The sequence below is a fragment of the Clinocottus analis genome, unplaced genomic scaffold, assembly GCF_023055335.1.
Source record: "Clinocottus analis isolate CAN_PGR_092001 unplaced genomic scaffold, fCliAna1.0.p SCAF_12, whole genome shotgun sequence".
Taxonomy (NCBI): Eukaryota; Metazoa; Chordata; class Actinopteri; order Perciformes; family Cottidae; genus Clinocottus; species Clinocottus analis.
This window is the reverse complement of record NW_027175843.1, coordinates 1,569,764-1,586,374: the sequence shown is the minus strand read 5'-3', so window position 1 is coordinate 1,586,374 and position 16,611 is coordinate 1,569,764. Positions and strand designations below refer to the sequence as shown.

Below are 16,611 nucleotides of genomic sequence, written 5' to 3'. Positions count from 1 at the left end.
AAAACTTTCTTTGTAGATGCATTTGCTGGATCCTCCAGGAGCTTCTGAAGCCCCGCCCCCACAAAAAGACTCACTTAGACACCCTGGCGTTACGTTACACACACACACACACACACACACACACAGAGTTTTTTCCGATGTGAGATGTCGTACAAAATAAACGGACTTGAATCTGTACCTTCGACGCCGGCCTCGTGCGGGGAGAAGATCCGGGCGTCCCCGCAGGGCGAGGTGCTGATGTAGAGGTGGAACTGAACGTTCTCCTTTAGCCGGTAGCCTCCCTTGTCACACGGCAGGAATATCGACTTCTGCTGGTCCTCCTTGCTGCGGTCGGAGACACACGAGATGAGGAAAAACACAGCGACACAACAAAATGTTCAAAATGGACGGCTTTAGATGTGAACAGACGTGACGGCGTCCGCTGACCTGAGGAAGACCTCCAGCTGCGAGTAGAGGAACCTGATGAGCGAGCGCCGGGCGATGATCTCGGCGTGGCAGTCGTTGAGCGCCAGGCCGCGGTCGCTCATGTACTCACCGTTGATGCATTTGGTTCCTGTGGAGACGCAAATGACCTGCGCCTCCTTCACATCCACACCTGTTGAGGAGGGAGGGGGTAAAGGAAACAGAAGATACTTCAGTAAATATACTCTGCACCAGGACCGCCGGTCCAAATTGTGTTTTTTATTGAGCTTGATCGGACAGGAGACGGCTTGTGAACTTGGCCGTCACATTAAAAAAAGAAAGAAATCATTTTGTTCTCGTCTCACCTTCTAATCTAGAGTGTCTGAATCTTTCTCACCTTAACTCTCAGTTCAACAGGATGAGCAAGTGAACAGGTCCAGTGTGCGATTTACACTTAAGTGAGAACTTGAAACCCTCAGAAACGGACTTTGGACTTTTCCCCTCCAGATATCGATACCTGAGCTTTGAGTGTGGCTCTTTGTGTTGTAATAACACACATGACGGCTGTAGGAGTCTATTCTATTACAACACATCATATTTTATAAGCTCATCACACACATTTTGGTGTAAAATCTTAATTCAGTGTGTCATGTATCGAGTGAAGTGAGGAAAATGTTCGCTTGACTTGAACTGTTTTATTCTTTTTCATCTTTTCTCTCAGAGTTTTGCAACTTGATTCTTTTCCTTTCGGAGGTAATAACATCTGAGAAATTGACAGTCGGTATTTTGTCAGCGAGAAAGCGCCGACCTGCCCCCCCCCCCCCCCCACCACACCTGTAACGTACCTGTGGTCATGACGACTCCTGCTAGGACTTTCCGTCGCGCGTGGGGGGAGGTGAAGTTTTCTGTCAGCTCACTGAACTTATCCACCACCAGGCGAGACACTGCGTCAGCCAGAACCTGGGATCACACACACACAGACACACACACACACACAAGCTTGTGTCAAATATGTCAGTTTACAAAGCGCGTCTGATGTTATCTTCCCCCTGAGCACCATGTACCTGTCACAGTGTTTCGCACTCGGCTCCAAAACAAGCGTCGGAGCGTTGAAACGGCAACAAGTGAAACTGGGTTGACCCCCTGAGGGAAAACCTCGCTCTCTTTCAAGCCGCGGCTGTTTGAGTTTGGCACCACAGTTATAATTTACAATCTCCCTTCTGACAGCGAGGCAAAAAACACACACACACACACACACACACAGACAGACACACACAACAAACGAACGCGTAAACCCCGAGCAGCAGATGTGAACTAAGTGTTTGTCGGCATTCTGCGAGGTTTAAAAAAAAAACAACTCTTCACTCTGAACCTCAAGTGAACTTCACACTTCTTTTGTTCTTTTGGACAGACCCTCCCTCTCTCTCTCTCCCCTTTCTCTCCCCTCTCTCTCTCTCTCTCCCTCTTTCCTCCCCCCCTTCTCTCCTCTTTACCCGGCGCTAATGTGACGGAACATGACGACAACCAAGAGGAGAGACGACGGCTGGATGACCACGAATTAAAGAGATTAGTCCGACATTACTTCTCTGCTACTTGGGAGTCAGCCGCTCGGCGCCGGATCATTTGACTTTCCGACGCCAAGGTCGCCGCCGGCGTCGGCGTGACTGTTAATCTCGAGGCCTTAAGAAGAAAATAAAAAAGAGCCGGAAAAAAAACACGCATGTCCAAATAATGTTTCCTCTCGGGAGTAAAATAACATTTATTTTCCTGCCTGTGAGGAATTTTATGGTTTAAGCGTCAAAAAAACAGCTCAGACTATAAAATACTGAACAAAAGTGTTTTTTTGTGTGTGTTTTTTTTTAATAAACAGCAACTCAAAGCATTTATCCCCATTAGATCCTTGCCAGATGGAAACTGGCTGCGGAAATTAAATACAGAGCCACAGAGAATTAATAGAGCAATTAGTGGGGGCTCAATCGTTAAAACGGGGTTCTCGTCGAATAAATCAGTTGACAAGTGGAGAGAGTGAGTGAAGAGGAAAAAAAAGAGTGTATGAGGGAGAGAGAGAGACTGTGTTGTGCTGATTAGCTTTGCCGACCGTTATCTCTCTCCACACACCGACAGTCACCTCTTCAGTCGAACCAAAAAGCACCCGGCCACCCTCGATCCCTGCTCACCCGAGGTGGGCGAGGTTTTAAAGGTTTTAAAGGTTTTAAAGGTCAGACAGCGAAGCTTTCTTGTTAAGTTCAGGCCACTTTCTTTTTTTTTTTTTTTGGGGAGGCCAAATCTCTCCGGAGCAAAAAGAACAAACTGGACTTTCATGACTTGGATCTAATCAGCCAATTCATTTTTGGAAAGCAGTGATTGGGAAGAGAGGCGTGACTCCTCTGCTGGAGGTTTCACCAGGATGAAAAATGAAGTGCGGTGTGAACCAGGAAGCCGGCGTCTTGATTACCCGCACGGCAATGATTCGATGATCTGAATCCAAAGCGTGGCGTTGCACACTACCGTTGAAAAGTTTGGGGTCACAGACACATGTTCAGTTTCTCTCATGTAACATCCTTCATGTCTACGAACAAGAACAGACTGGAGAGTTTCACATGAAACTTCTCTTCTTCTGGCCATTTTGAGAGTTTAATGAACCCACAAACGTGAAGCTCCAGATCCTCAACGAGCTCAAAGGAAGAACAGTTTTATAGCTTCTCTCACCAGCAGAGCTGTTTTCAGCTGTGTGACATCATCACAAGGGTTTTCAATAGGGGCGCAGGGGAAAAATCGATACAGCATAGTATCGCGATATTTTGCGTGACAATATTGTATCGATACGCGGAAGCCAAGTATCGATCTTTTATTTCATCAATTCTAAACGTTTTGGTCCGAGAATAATGAAATCAATTCATTTTTTGTTGACAAAGTGTTCCTTTGGGGACAATTTACGGTTGAAAAAAATTGTAATAAATCGCATTGTATCGCAATACTCAATGTATCGCGATAATATCGTATCGGGCGATATTGTATCGTGGGACCTCTGGTGATTCCCACCCCTAGTTTTCAAGGGTTTTCTACTCATCATTAGTCTTCTAAACACAATGTACCATCAAAACACTGATAGCTGCTGGAAATGGGCCTCTATACACCTGTGTAGATATTTCATTAAGAACCAGACGTTTCCACCTAGAAGAGTCTTTTACCACATTAACAATGTAGAGAGTGTATTTATGATTCATTTCATGTTATCTTCATTTAAAATCAGTGCTTTTCTTTGAACAATAAGGACATTTCAAAGTAACCCAACACTTTTTAACGGTAGTGTACGTTATACAAAGCCTGATTGGTTCCAGCGTCTTGCGGTTGGCATTTCATTGAGTTCCTGTTCTGCTTTGGTGAGACTCGCTGCACGTATGGGCAATCTACACCGAGAGAAAGAAACGTCTTACCTGTGGTAGGTGAAGCTGCAATCCCTCGCTCGGTATGGGTTGCCGGGACGGCGTCTGGTCTAGCTGCATGTTGAACAGAGCCGAGAGCGCCGCCTGCGCCGCCCGGGATTTCGCCAGCTTCTTGTTGCGCCCTGAGCCTTCGAACGACTGCGCGTCCACCGTTACCGACATCACAAAATTCTTGGCGTGGCTCTCGCCGCTCTCCGAGACAAAGTCATATTTGAGGCCCGGCCTGAGCTCGTTGAGGATCATGACGGGGTTTTTGCCGCTGGAGGGCGAGCTGAACGTCGACGGAGGCGGCAACGGCGCCTGGGCGAGGTTGCTGCCGGGCGGCGTGGGCAGCGGGTACTCCCCGAGCGAGTTCAGGGAGCTGTTACCGTTGGAGCCTAGATAAAAGGAGTCTTCGGCCGCGGCCGGCGTCTCGAAGCCGTTGAAGAGCATGTCCGGGAAGTCGGCTTGGTCGGACGTAAAGTCCGTGTTCACCGTCAGCGTGCGGCCCATGGCCAGGTGCGCCTCGGAGGCGTTGGGGAACTGGACGAAGGAACGCAGCGCTTTCTCCGCCGCGTTCAGTTTCGCCTTCTTCTTGGTCGGGCCCATGCCCTCGAACATCTGTCCGTTGACCTCCACGGTCATGACGAAGACCGGCGCGTGGACCGGCCCCGTCTGAGACAGCAGCTTGTACTGAAGCCCCGGTTTGATTTCGTTCAACTGCATCAGGGCGTTCTTGGGCAGGACCGGACCCGGCGTTTTCTTGCGCTTTTTGGCCCGGAACTTGGAGTGCGTGAGCCCATTGCTGCCCTCTTCTAAGGGGCGCTTTCGACTGCCCAGTCCGCTTCCATTGGGGAGCTGCTCAGCCACTCCCAGCCCGTCTTTGCAGGACACGTTGTCCAGGTTTCGGTTTTCCTTAACGTCGGTGCTGCTCGAACCTGCGGTGCCCAGAAAGAGTAACTTACAACGCCTTCGTTGCAGGATCTTGTAAATGCAAAATTTATAGATTCCTTTATCACTCTTTGGAACTGAACCAATGATTTGTGTTCCTTAAATCAAAGCAAGAGAAGCTGTCTTTTAATTGGATTGAACGTAGTAACCTATCGACTATCGACAACACAACAGATAGTAGAAAGCCATCGGTACATCTACTGCTGCTAAAGATACGCCGAGTCTTTAGAGATCCTCGACATTCAGGGCAATTGTTTATTTTTTACTATAATTTGGTTTTACAGCGTTTCATTTTGCAATGAACCCCCTAAAGTTAAAGTTACGAAGGCTTGTTCCTCTGAAGTTGGAGACATTTAACTACCGTCCTCTCCCTCACGTTTACGGCTCTCTAATATAAAAACGCACACACATCAACACTCGACAAAGACGCACACAACACAGCTGCTCCTCATCCACACCATCAACGTGTAATCGCTCGAGTGGCTACAGAGGAATTCGGTACGTTTTTAAGTGTTCAGTCGTAACCTGCAGGTCTTGCGATACACACCCTACTGGGGAACACATATCACCGTATCCAGTTAGCAAAGCGGATGGAATATTGGCAAAAATTTTCATTTATAACATCCTTCAGCAAAGGCTTGATAGGTTACTCCTTGCGGTACTCAGGAGAAAGAGAGGCCGCGGTGCATGAGTGGGGTTGTAGGTTGGGTTGAGGGGGTGCAGGGGGGGAGTGCAGGGGGGAGGAGCTGAGGACCAGGCAAACGGGAGGAAACATCAAAGAGGCGGGAGGAGAAGGCTCCACCTACTGCAGGATCCTAAAGTCTTGAATGGTGACACTGGTGGAAGGTTAAAAACACTGTGTACCCGCTTGTTTTGTTTTTTTTTCGTCATAAGATTTGGAAAAGAATGGGTGCTGTTGTTCAAAATGGGTTTCTAATGAGGCGCCATTCATAAAAGACCTCTGAGATCCCCCCCATGGAGCTTGTCAGAGAACACAGTGTTTTAGGTTGCAGAGTGTACTGGCATGCCGCGACCGTCTGCATACTGCAGTTGACTTGTCTTAAAAAAAAAAAAGCAACAAAAAAAAAAACACTTCCTAAAATCAAGTACACAAACTGCATTTCCATCAATTTACGAGCAATATCTGCACAGAAAACATGCAATGTGTTTGGGTGTGTGCGTGCATGAGAGGGAGGGAGGGGCGACTTTGACCAATCGAAGCCAAGACCAAACAATCTCCATCCACAGATGCTGCGGCACAAGTTGAGTAATTTACGCTGTGGCGGACAAAAAAAGTTAAACAAGGACTTTGTAGAAAAAAATACACCCAGCATGTAGTGAGTGCTGCTGTTATGGATTGTCATTATGGATTAAATGCACGGAGCTGCACATTTCCATGGAGTTGAACGCACGGTATGCTTAAATGCTGTCAATACCTCTCTTAGAAACAGTTAGCTTTATGGGGTGTGGAGAACAATACGCCAATCAAAAAAATGGAATCACACACTGAAAACTTTAGCATGCTGCACAGACAAAGACATTACAACAATACCAGCACACAGAAAAACAATCTGAAGCTCCCTCTCTCTGATTTTAAAAACTGCATCACTCATCATATTTAAACTTTATCCACAGGGTTAAAATAAAAAATACAAGTTTTGTAGTATAACATTTCTGCAGGACGATGGAGATCCAGTAGATTACACAGGCAGAGGATAAAAGCAGCAGCCGTGACACATGCAATGAGTAGTGAATGGCACACACACACACACACACACATACACACATGCACGGTCGTCATCATGCCAGCGTGTGTGTGTAATCAGCAGCCGTTATGTTTCGTATGTGAAGACTGAACCTCGTGGGGGGATCCGTCAGAGTTTAAATTCCCAGTTTGCACGAACAAAATAAAGCAAAAAAACTAAAGTCTTCCATCGCGTTATGAAGTTGAAGTGCAACTTGTTTGTTGGGCTTTTGTTTTTCGGGACGAAAGACTTTAGAGAACAGCAAAGGTTGTCACACGAACGTCAAAAGATTCTTTCATGTGTTTGTTTCTCCATTGTTGTCCCTTTTGTATTGAAGGAAACAGGCTTGTGTGACCTTGGACTGTGTTTTATTTATTAAATATATATATACGTTGACTGGCAGCATGAATCAGAAGGAGGCTTCAGACGCTTTGCAAGACAACAAAGAGCGATCTCGTAACGCCGCTCATTGGACACCAGAGCAAAGACATCAGGAAGTGTTCATGTGTTTAGCAGGTGAAAGCTCTGCGGGTTCAGGATCGCTCCAGTGTGTGTGTGTGTGTGTGTGTGTGTGTGTGTGTGTGGGACAGACACACACACACTCGATCACGCCTCTCCGTGCCGCCTGAGGCTCGGCTGCTGAGCTCAAACCGAAATGTCTAATTAACTTTCAATAAGCTGTGGAGTGGAGGGGACTTTCTCAAAGAGAGAAGTGGCGAACGAGGCAATTTGTAATATGACATATTACAATTTGCAATCTGTAATATGCCTCTCAGATGGAACGATTGCTTCCTCCCGAGACAAAGTTTCCGTATAATCAGCTGGGCGTGTTTGTGGGCGCTTGAACTGTGTCTTCGGGTTCGGGGTCAGGACAGACGATGGCGGCCGCCACGGGGCAACGAGACCAACAACACAACAGATGTACAGATGTGTAGGAAGCGTGTACGCTGTCAGATCTGCATCCAGTTCATGAAATGTGGGATGCTAAAAGTTGCTAATATGGAGCACTGATTACACAAAGAAGGCATTCAGGAAGACGTGCGGGCAGGCAGGAAACAAAAACATCTAGAAGTGGACAGGAAGACGGACGGGTCTGATGAATTTTGAACAAAAATGCAAAAAATTAAACTCACTCATATTCTCCTCTTCATCCACATCCATGGCCGCCGGTTTGTTCTGACCTGAGAGCAGCCTCGCCCCCGCTGCACCTGGGGAACAGAGGACAGGAAGCAGGGGGTCCGCATGAGCAGGGACACACACACACACACACACACACACACATTCAGAGACGTTTGAGTGGCGACAGCGCCGATACATTTCTCGCACACACACACACACACACGAAGAGGAATGCCCATATGCGCCGTGCGAGTCGTCGGTGATGTCGGCGTATAAATATTCAGGGAGCGAGAGATATGAAGGTGAGCGAGAGGAGGCCGGCGCTGACGGGCCGTAATAGCAGGAGCAGTCTATTGTGACTTTAATATCCCTCCGATTAGACCTCATTTCCCACCGCCGGCTGAGAGATATACAGCAAGTGACACGGCCGAGTCACTCCATTACCACACACACACACACACACACACGACTCATCCCAAGGTGGACAGTGTGATTAAAGCGGCAATAAGCAATATTTTTCACAGTAACAGAATCGAATGATTTCCCGCAATTCTGAGCCGGACGCTCGAGCCGACGCTGAACTCTGAGGACGTTTCAGTTTGCTGTTTCACTTGGATGTGGTTTGAATCCAGAAGCAGCGAATGAGGCTCGTTAAGAAAGACAAACGTGGAGCAACCTTCGTTGTCTTCTTGAAGCTTGTGACTTGATACGAGTCAACAATGGAGAGGGGACAGGGAGGTCTGCTTGGTCCTCTCTCTCTCTCCGGATGTGAAATGCCAGAGGTCAACACCACATCCGTCATGACGGTGATTTATTTTATTTCTTTTGGCCATGTGGGGAAAGGGGAGCAATCGAGTTGCCCGATTCCACATCCAGCGTGTCCGGAGCAACACTTTGAGTCTGGCTTTTAGCCACGTGACATATTTTAGTCGTAAAACAAGACATTTAATGGACTCTCGGTTCTGTTTTACAAAAAAATGTGCAATGTTTGCACAATGCCCAAAGTTTTTAATAACAGAAGGGAAACCGTTTACTTTTGCATCGTGTCGCCTAAACGATCAGATAAAATGATTGGAGGGAAAGTACACATCTCTGTCGATGAGCGTTGCGTTGCCGGCTCAAACTAAACGGCCGATCACAGAATTAATACTTACAGAATTAATAATCATAACCGTCTCAACTCCTTAAAAGTTGCGGGGCGACAAAACAGAAACCATTGCTGAGAGCCGAGTGATGAAACAGAGCGACAGCTGAAGTTGGAAGAGAGAGAAAGTTGAAGCGGCGCAAAGAGACGGAGAGAAAAAAGCAGGAGAAAGATGGCGTTATGACACCGAACAGATTGTGCTGATTCTACTCTCCCCGTCTCCCATCGGTGGGCCCATTGCTCAGCTCGACACTTTCTTAAGCTAAACTAAATGGGCTAATTAATCTGGGCTAATGGCGGGTGACAGCAAATATGCTAGCACAATTATCAACCTATTAAAGATTCATATTCCAACCCATAATTGAAAATGGAAAAAAAGGGTGGGGTGGCGGGGGTCCGACAGAGTGGAAGATGAGAGTCATTTCTCTCAGGTATCGGGCCCCCGGACTCACTGGTCCACGAGCAACGACTGCAGGCCGGACCGGCCGCACGCCGCTGAAGACGTCCACGGAGACGGTGAAGAAAAGAAAAGTACGAGCGCCTTAAACCCAAGTTAGCTTGCTTCTGAAATAAGTTATGAAATTAACACAGCAGCCATTCAAGCTGTGAATATGTTCAATAATACAAGTTTTAAGATAATAGCTGGGGGGAATCAGGCAATGGGTCATATTAAAGACAATATTACGCCGACTTCGTCCTCCTTTAGGCAAGGCATCATTTATATTCCTTCATTAACGATCTGAAAGCTGAGATTCAGATTGCCTTCGTGTCATTTAAGTTATTGGGTTTAACATGTTGGCCATGGATGGAGTGTGTGGATGAAGCCTATTGGGGGTTTACATGAAGGTGTGGACACGTGTGGGAAAATGTGTATGAAAATAATTACATTCAGCATATCTAAGCGTGAAAAAATAATGTTACAGAAGACTGCTTTCCCCTCGCGTACGTCTTCTCCCCTCCAACACACGCCGCTCACACGCCGCTCACACGCCGCTGTGGCGTTTAATCAGTGCGCGGCGTAAATGCGCCTGTCACTTTCCATTTTCAGGTGGGAGGACGGCCTCGTCGTCCATCGGCAGCTATTCCTGAAATCGGGTGCGATCAGCGGAGGAAGAGTCCCACCAATAACTCATGAAATGAGCGTATGAGTGTGTGTGTTTGTGTGTTTGTGTGTTTGTGCATACGCGGGTCCTTAAGAGTGGTGCGCTTCAGGGTAATAAATGATCATAATAAAAGTGTGTACTCTCAAGCCATGTGATGACGAGAGCTGCTGCGACTTCATGTCATGACCATATTTGGACATCGTAGCAATGTTGTAGCATTGCATCGTGTATAAAGCTACAATGAGCAATATTATGATCATATTTCTGTGCAATACTGATCTTGTTGTGCCTTATTTCTTTTACCTTAAGTTTATTGTAATTCTGTGTGAGGAGGACCGAGCAAAATACGCTTTTCACTGTACAGAATAACTGTGTTATGACAGCTAAAACATCCTGAATGGAGGTAAACTGTGGAGGATGTGTCGACGCCAGTGGACCTCCAAGGTCACTCTAGTCAAGGTCAGCCGAGTCAAGTTCAGCCGGATGCTGAAGAAAAGTGACAAATGAGAGCAATCTGAATCTCAGCTTTCAGAAAATACATCAAGTTGACTGATGGTTAATGAAGGAATATAAATGATGCATCGACTAAAGGAGGACCAAGTCGGCATAATATTGTCTTTAATATGACCCATTGCCTGATTCCCCCCCAGCTATTATCTTAAAACTTGTATTATTGAATTGATAACTTATGTCAGAAGCAAACTAACTTGGGTTTGAGGTGCACAAACTTTACTTTCCTCGCAGCGTCTCAGTGAACGTCTTCAGCGTCAGTCAGAGCAAACCTCTCTGAACATGAAGGACTGACCTGTGTGAATATGTGGGCCGATCAATCCAGAAATCTGCTGGCAGCATTCGTCAATAAGGGGATGTTTAACACCGTCAGACCACGAGCCCAGAAAATTGCCCTTGAAAGGCGGGAAAACCGGGGAAACATCAAAGATTAACGCTTTCTGAAGGCGCTGCTGCATTTTTCTTTAAAGATCAGCCAATTTTGGACATAAAAGTCCGTAAAAAGTAAATTGGACCATTTGCATGCTTGGAGATGTGTGAGGCAGGGTCCTCAAGACATTTTGGTACACACAAGCATTTTCTTTGGAGCGCACACACACACACACACACACAACCAAAGCAGAGGATTTAAAAGCGAGTGGAAAGAAGCCGACGACCCGTCCACGCGCCCCGCCCTCCACGTGCACCAATGATCCAGCGTCATCGGGTTGTGAGGCGGCTCGGTTCCAGGTAAATCTGAGTGGACGCCGAGGGAGGCAGGGGGGAGAAGAGAAAGATGAGAAAGAAGATGAAAAACCTCAAATTCAATCTGGCACAGTGAGAGGGACTGAGGGGAAATAAGGTGCTTTTGATTTGTCTCTCATCCCTCGCTTGCGCTGTGACGGAGCGATAGAGCATCGCCACCGCGGAGCGAGCGCCAGCACCGGCCAGCTGACGGGGGAGGAAGGGAGGAGGAGGAGGAGAGAGGAAGGTAAAGGTGAGGGGAGAATAGAGGACGAGAGAAATGGAAAATGCAATCTTATTCCAAGTAAAAGAGAATCATTATCTCCTCTAAAACAGGCGGCGATGGAAAAGGGGCCGCCCTTGGCGGATGGCGGGGTTCAAACTCGCCGATGGAGGCCGGGGTGGAAATTTAAGGTTCTCCATCAATATCAACTTCTGACCTCAAGAAAAACATCACTGACAGTCAGAGGCATGAATAATGAAATAATCTCTCGCACGGAGGGTGAACCTTTATTAATGCACACAAATAATTGAGAACTAATGCAACCAAAGCTCTAAGAACAAGGCAAACTGTCCTGAAATTAATGTGTTTTTTTACATTAAATCTTTAAGTTTTTTAGCCCTTTACATGTTCAGATATAGCCACACCTCCTGGAGGCGCGCAGGGCGACACGGCGCTGACTTGTATCCGTGATAACACGACAATTGAAGCGTCTAATTGGTCCCTTTGACAAGATGAAGCGCCTCCTGCTGGCTCACACTAAAGAGGCCGTTTGTGATCACACAAGACACGGTCGACTTTCACTTTGGTCTTTCCACCTCTCACTCACTGTGTGTGTGTTCACTGAACACACACACAAACACACAAACACTGCACGCTTGCAGCAGGACCGTCTGACAGCTCAGAGCAAACGAACCCGTTGAACTAAATGTACACGAGAAGAAGCCGCCGCGCCGCCACGACGCGACTGGAGCGCCGCTCATTTCCACTTTGACGCTCGTCCCGGCACATGAACGCCACGCTGTGAGACGACAGCCGTCACGCCGTCAGGAGGCCGACGGGACCGAGCCTCTAAAAACAGCTCCCGCTTCGCTGCTGTCAAACAGAGGAGAGAGAAAGCAAAGCCTGCACGGTTGCAGGAATGCAGCCGTGCAGGTTCTTCTCTCTGCGTCACCAACGTCTCCCTCCGAGCGGCAGGAGGAAGAGGAAAGAGCTGAAATGAATCCAGGAGCCTAATTGTTGCAGAATGACTCTTGACCCTAATTATTTCCTCTGTAAATCAGCTGCAGTTTATTCTTTAACGGCTTTCATTTAAAGAGAAAAACTGATTTGTCTTGAATATCTTTAATCATTGCACCAATTTATGGATGCAATTGTTTAAAGTTGCTTGTTTTTCTGCAATTCCTAAAGTGCAGAAAGTCTTTTCACATTAATATTTACAGTATTATTTATTTATATCATAGTATATTAGACAGAGAGGAAATATATTGATATTTCATCATACTTTATGTCCCATTATCTACTGTTCACACAGTGAACATACATATATGAACATTTTATAAATGTCACTGTCGACTAAACATTAGCAGCGGTTGAAATAAGCCAACGTGAACTGGAGGTAGAGCTTCACGTCAGAACTACTAGAATAAAAAACGACGTATCGCCGACATGAAAAGGTGAACGCGCTTCACTTGGAGACTCGCAGCGTCCTCGCTCGTTTGCGGGCGACGACGTGGTCGAGCGACAGAACGCTTAACAGCCGCTCTGAGGTCTGCAGTCAGGACATCGCTGGGTAATGGACCGGTACCGAGGCTCAGCTGGGCTGCCACACACACACACACACACACACACGAACACACACACACACACACAGAGGTCACAGCGCAGATTTAGTCGTGGTGTGTGTGAATGAAAGCTCTGACAAACACAGACTGTACCTGCACCTGTCACGCTGTTGGTTCACACCTGCAGGATGGACCCGTCGGTCTGACGCTAGCTTGTTGTTTGTGAGTACGAACAATAGACAACTTGATTGTTTTCCTTCATTGGGATTATTTCAGGGGCGTGGCTCTGAAGGGACGCCAAAAGAGACAAACCGTCAGCTCCATTTAAAGACTCTTGGAGCTCGTAGTTTCACTGGAGAAGAGCTGGATGTCTTTTCCAGTTGGATACTAACTCTCTTCCACAGATTTAATCCATTCATACCTTTACAACAACAGGTGAGGTCTTGTCATGGTAAATTATAGTAATGTCATCTGCTAGCATGTAGGAAACAGTAAAGAACAAATCCTCACTTTTTAAAAAGCAGAAATAAGTGAATGTTTGGCTCCAAATATAGATATTAACAATTTCTCATGTGATCAAAAGACACCAATCGTCTCAATTCCTTCGCTAACCGTCGCTAACATGGACGAGAAGCTGAGCTGAAGAGAAGAGAAGTGCAGGATGTAGAGGTGTGAAAAGAGGAGAGAATCAGTCTTTTATTGTGTTGCAGACTTTAACATCTGACGGCCAGTCGTTCATCATCGTGGAGGCAGCGAGTATCGATATGAATGTTTTATTTGATGTGTTTTAAAGGGAGATTGGATTTCAGAAGGCTGGCACAGCCAAGGTTCATGGAGGGAGAGCGGGGCCGAGCCTGAAAGGCCAGGTGAGAGGAATAATGGTGTCCCTGCACACGAGGAACACACACACACACACACCAACACGACACACCAACACGAGTGTGTGTGCGACGCACTATAAACCACGCCCGCTGTGTGTGTGAAAAAAGAAAGAATGGAAACGCTGTAAATCAAATGTTATCATTCAGCTTGAAGCGGAAAAACTCCCCGATGCCTTTTCCATCTTTAAACCCACACACACACACACACACACACACACACACACACACACAGAAACACACCTTTCTTTCTTTTTTACTACCACACTTATTTCTCTCTCTCGCACACATACACACTACTTCTTGCTTGTTTTTCTTTGTTTTTCCCCACACACACACACACACACACACACACACACACACGCACACACACACGCACACACACACACACACACACAAACTTCTCGGACTGGCTTCAGGTTAGGTCATAAATCATGGGAGTGAGTGGCTATGATTCCCCCAGCACCAGCGGAGACATGAGGGCAGAGTGTGTGTGTGTGTGTGTGTGTGTGTGTGTGTGTGTGTGTGTGTGTGTCTTGTGTGTGTGTGTGTGTGTGGTGGGGGTGGAGAACAGAGAGGAGGCTGCAGCTAAATGGCTGCTCTCGCCTCCCCGTGTCCATCAAGGCCAGAACGAGCGACCGCGCCGCCTCTGGGCGCCGCACACCGCCGACACACACACACACACACACACACACACACACACACACACACACACACACACACACACACACACAGCGGGGATAAACACTAACAGGGACACGCACAGGTGAACAGCTTGACAAAAAAAAGGTGCGATGACGATGAAGTCCAATCACGACAGAAATGGACGACGGTTCGGGAAATAAAAATATAAATACATCACAAAACGCGGTCGATGGTTTTCACGTGCAGGGAAACAATTATGTGTACTTTGTGTCCGACCCAATACTATTTTAAAAACAAAAAGTTGGTTAGGTTTTGGAAAAGCCTCGTTCGTTCGGTTCAGGCCACAAAAACACGACGTTGTGTTGGAACAATCGGCCTCGTGGCTGAAAGTCCTGCGTTCGTTGGACCACAAAAATGTTAAGATATTAAAAAACTACAGGACTTAATCTGTACTGTTAATTGCTCCTGACTCTACTTCCCGTGCACATTACACACCTGTGAAGACGTCCGCCTCACATGCTCCTCCACCACCTGAGATGCTGCGATGGCTTCATGCGGTCGGCTCCACGCGGTGAGGGGTGAGAGCGCCAGAGAGATGAGATAACCGTGTTGTTGTCTGGCTAAAGGCTATCGCAGCAAAATACATCAACGCCAGTGGACTAAGTGTCCCATTTCTCAGAAACCTATTCATACGGCGAGGTATTGAAATCAGAGAGAATAAAAAAAAAAAAAAAGGAGAAAAACGCTCTGAATTATTTTGCAGGTTTGTTTTGACTCCGGCCTGAACTCTGACATTTCCTCCCGGTCTCTCATATTGAGGTCACATTTCTGCATTTTGGCCTTTCGGTAGCAAAGAGTCTGTAAGAAAACGGTATTATTTATCAGGGTGAGGACTAATACTCTGTATTCTTTTGTTGTGTGAAGATATTGATTCGCTGGGCTGAATTCACTGTGTGGTATATTTTCATATTGACTGGAGAGTTCCTGTGTTGCACACGTAATACTTTGAGCATCGTTCATCTGGCCCAAGGGCTTTAATAGGAAATGGAACAAAACAAAACACACATTAAACTGATTATTAAGTTTGTAAACATTTAATTATGCTTTTGGCCTCATAGTTCTGAGAACGATCATCTGGTTTCTGACTTTCAAACCTGTCGTGGTGATCACTGATGGCCGCTCAACAACGCGACAAATCCCACTAGACACAGGAAGTCTGTCTGCAGACTTTGGGTAAAACTATGAGCCTGTTGAAAAATGTCAGCCATCGCCTCAAGTGATGTCACTCGAGTCAGTGTCAGCTGGCACTAACGAGGACGTGCGGCTTCGGCGTGAGAAAGAAGTGACTTTGAGCTCGCCATCTCTGCTCGAGGGCCTCGAGGCTACATTAGCCGCTTTTAGCATCACACACCCCAACTGTGAGAGGTGGAGTTGCATTGTGGTCAACGTAGGCGTCCGGTTTGAAGACATATCTCCGCTGCACAGATTATTTTTAACTGTTCATGATACAGGAGTGCAATGCTCAATTCATTTTTATTAAAAAAAAAGATGCCAAAAGGAAATAATGGCAAACAGAAAAGATTGTTGCAGCCTTACAGGTTGATTCAGGTCGACTTGCAGGAAGATATTTGTTGGAACTACTATTGCTAACTACTCCTGGACGACTGAAAAAAACATTGTAATATTCCTCCTGGATGATTACAAGTGAAGCAGAACAGATGGAACGTGATATAAATGACGAATGACAGAGAAAAGTAACTGAATCCATAAGAAAGCGATCACAGTGCAGCCTTTACCAATACAGACGTGCAGCGCGCTTACGAGGTGTCTTCTCTAAACCCAAATGCATTTAGTTTAATTAAGTGAATGACTACTATCCGCTGCCGGAGGTAAAAACAACCCTGGAGTGTCTGGATGAGGAAGAAAACAGGAGCGTCGTGGTGGACAGAAAAAGCCACAGAGGCTGGACTAGAGAGAGGGGAAACAGATCGAAGAAGACTGAGAGTCCAAGATGAGGAATCGACGACGAGGGGGAGGAGGAGATGAAAGGAAGAAGAAAATGTAAAAAAAAAAAGATGAAGAGGGGGCAGGGAAAGGGAAAGGAACTGGACAGAGACAAATGGCCATGGGAAATGGCCGTCGCGGGAGAGCCCGCCTGTGAGACAGCCCTCTCAGCCGGCC

The 16,611-nt window shown here is 46.8% G+C and overlaps 1 protein-coding gene across 3 annotated transcripts in view; it reads right to left on the bottom strand.

Annotated features, from left to right (window-relative positions):
* adarb1b (adenosine deaminase RNA specific B1b) overlaps window positions 1-16,611 on the bottom strand; it is a 93,573-nt gene that overhangs the window by 10,769 nt on the left and 66,193 nt on the right. For all 3 annotated transcript variants that reach the window (XM_068571784.1, XM_068571783.1, XM_068571782.1), the window contains 5 exons: window positions 7,657-7,731; window positions 3,840-4,765; window positions 1,248-1,362; window positions 427-595; window positions 179-324 (listed from right to left, as the gene is read on the bottom strand). In XM_068571784.1, coding sequence (XP_068427885.1) covers window positions 179-324; window positions 427-595; window positions 1,248-1,362; window positions 3,840-4,765; window positions 7,657-7,684 — 1,384 coding nt within the window. In that variant the 5' untranslated portion in view covers window positions 7,685-7,731. The remainder of the gene's footprint in view (window positions 1-178; window positions 325-426; window positions 596-1,247; window positions 1,363-3,839; window positions 4,766-7,656; window positions 7,732-16,611) is intronic.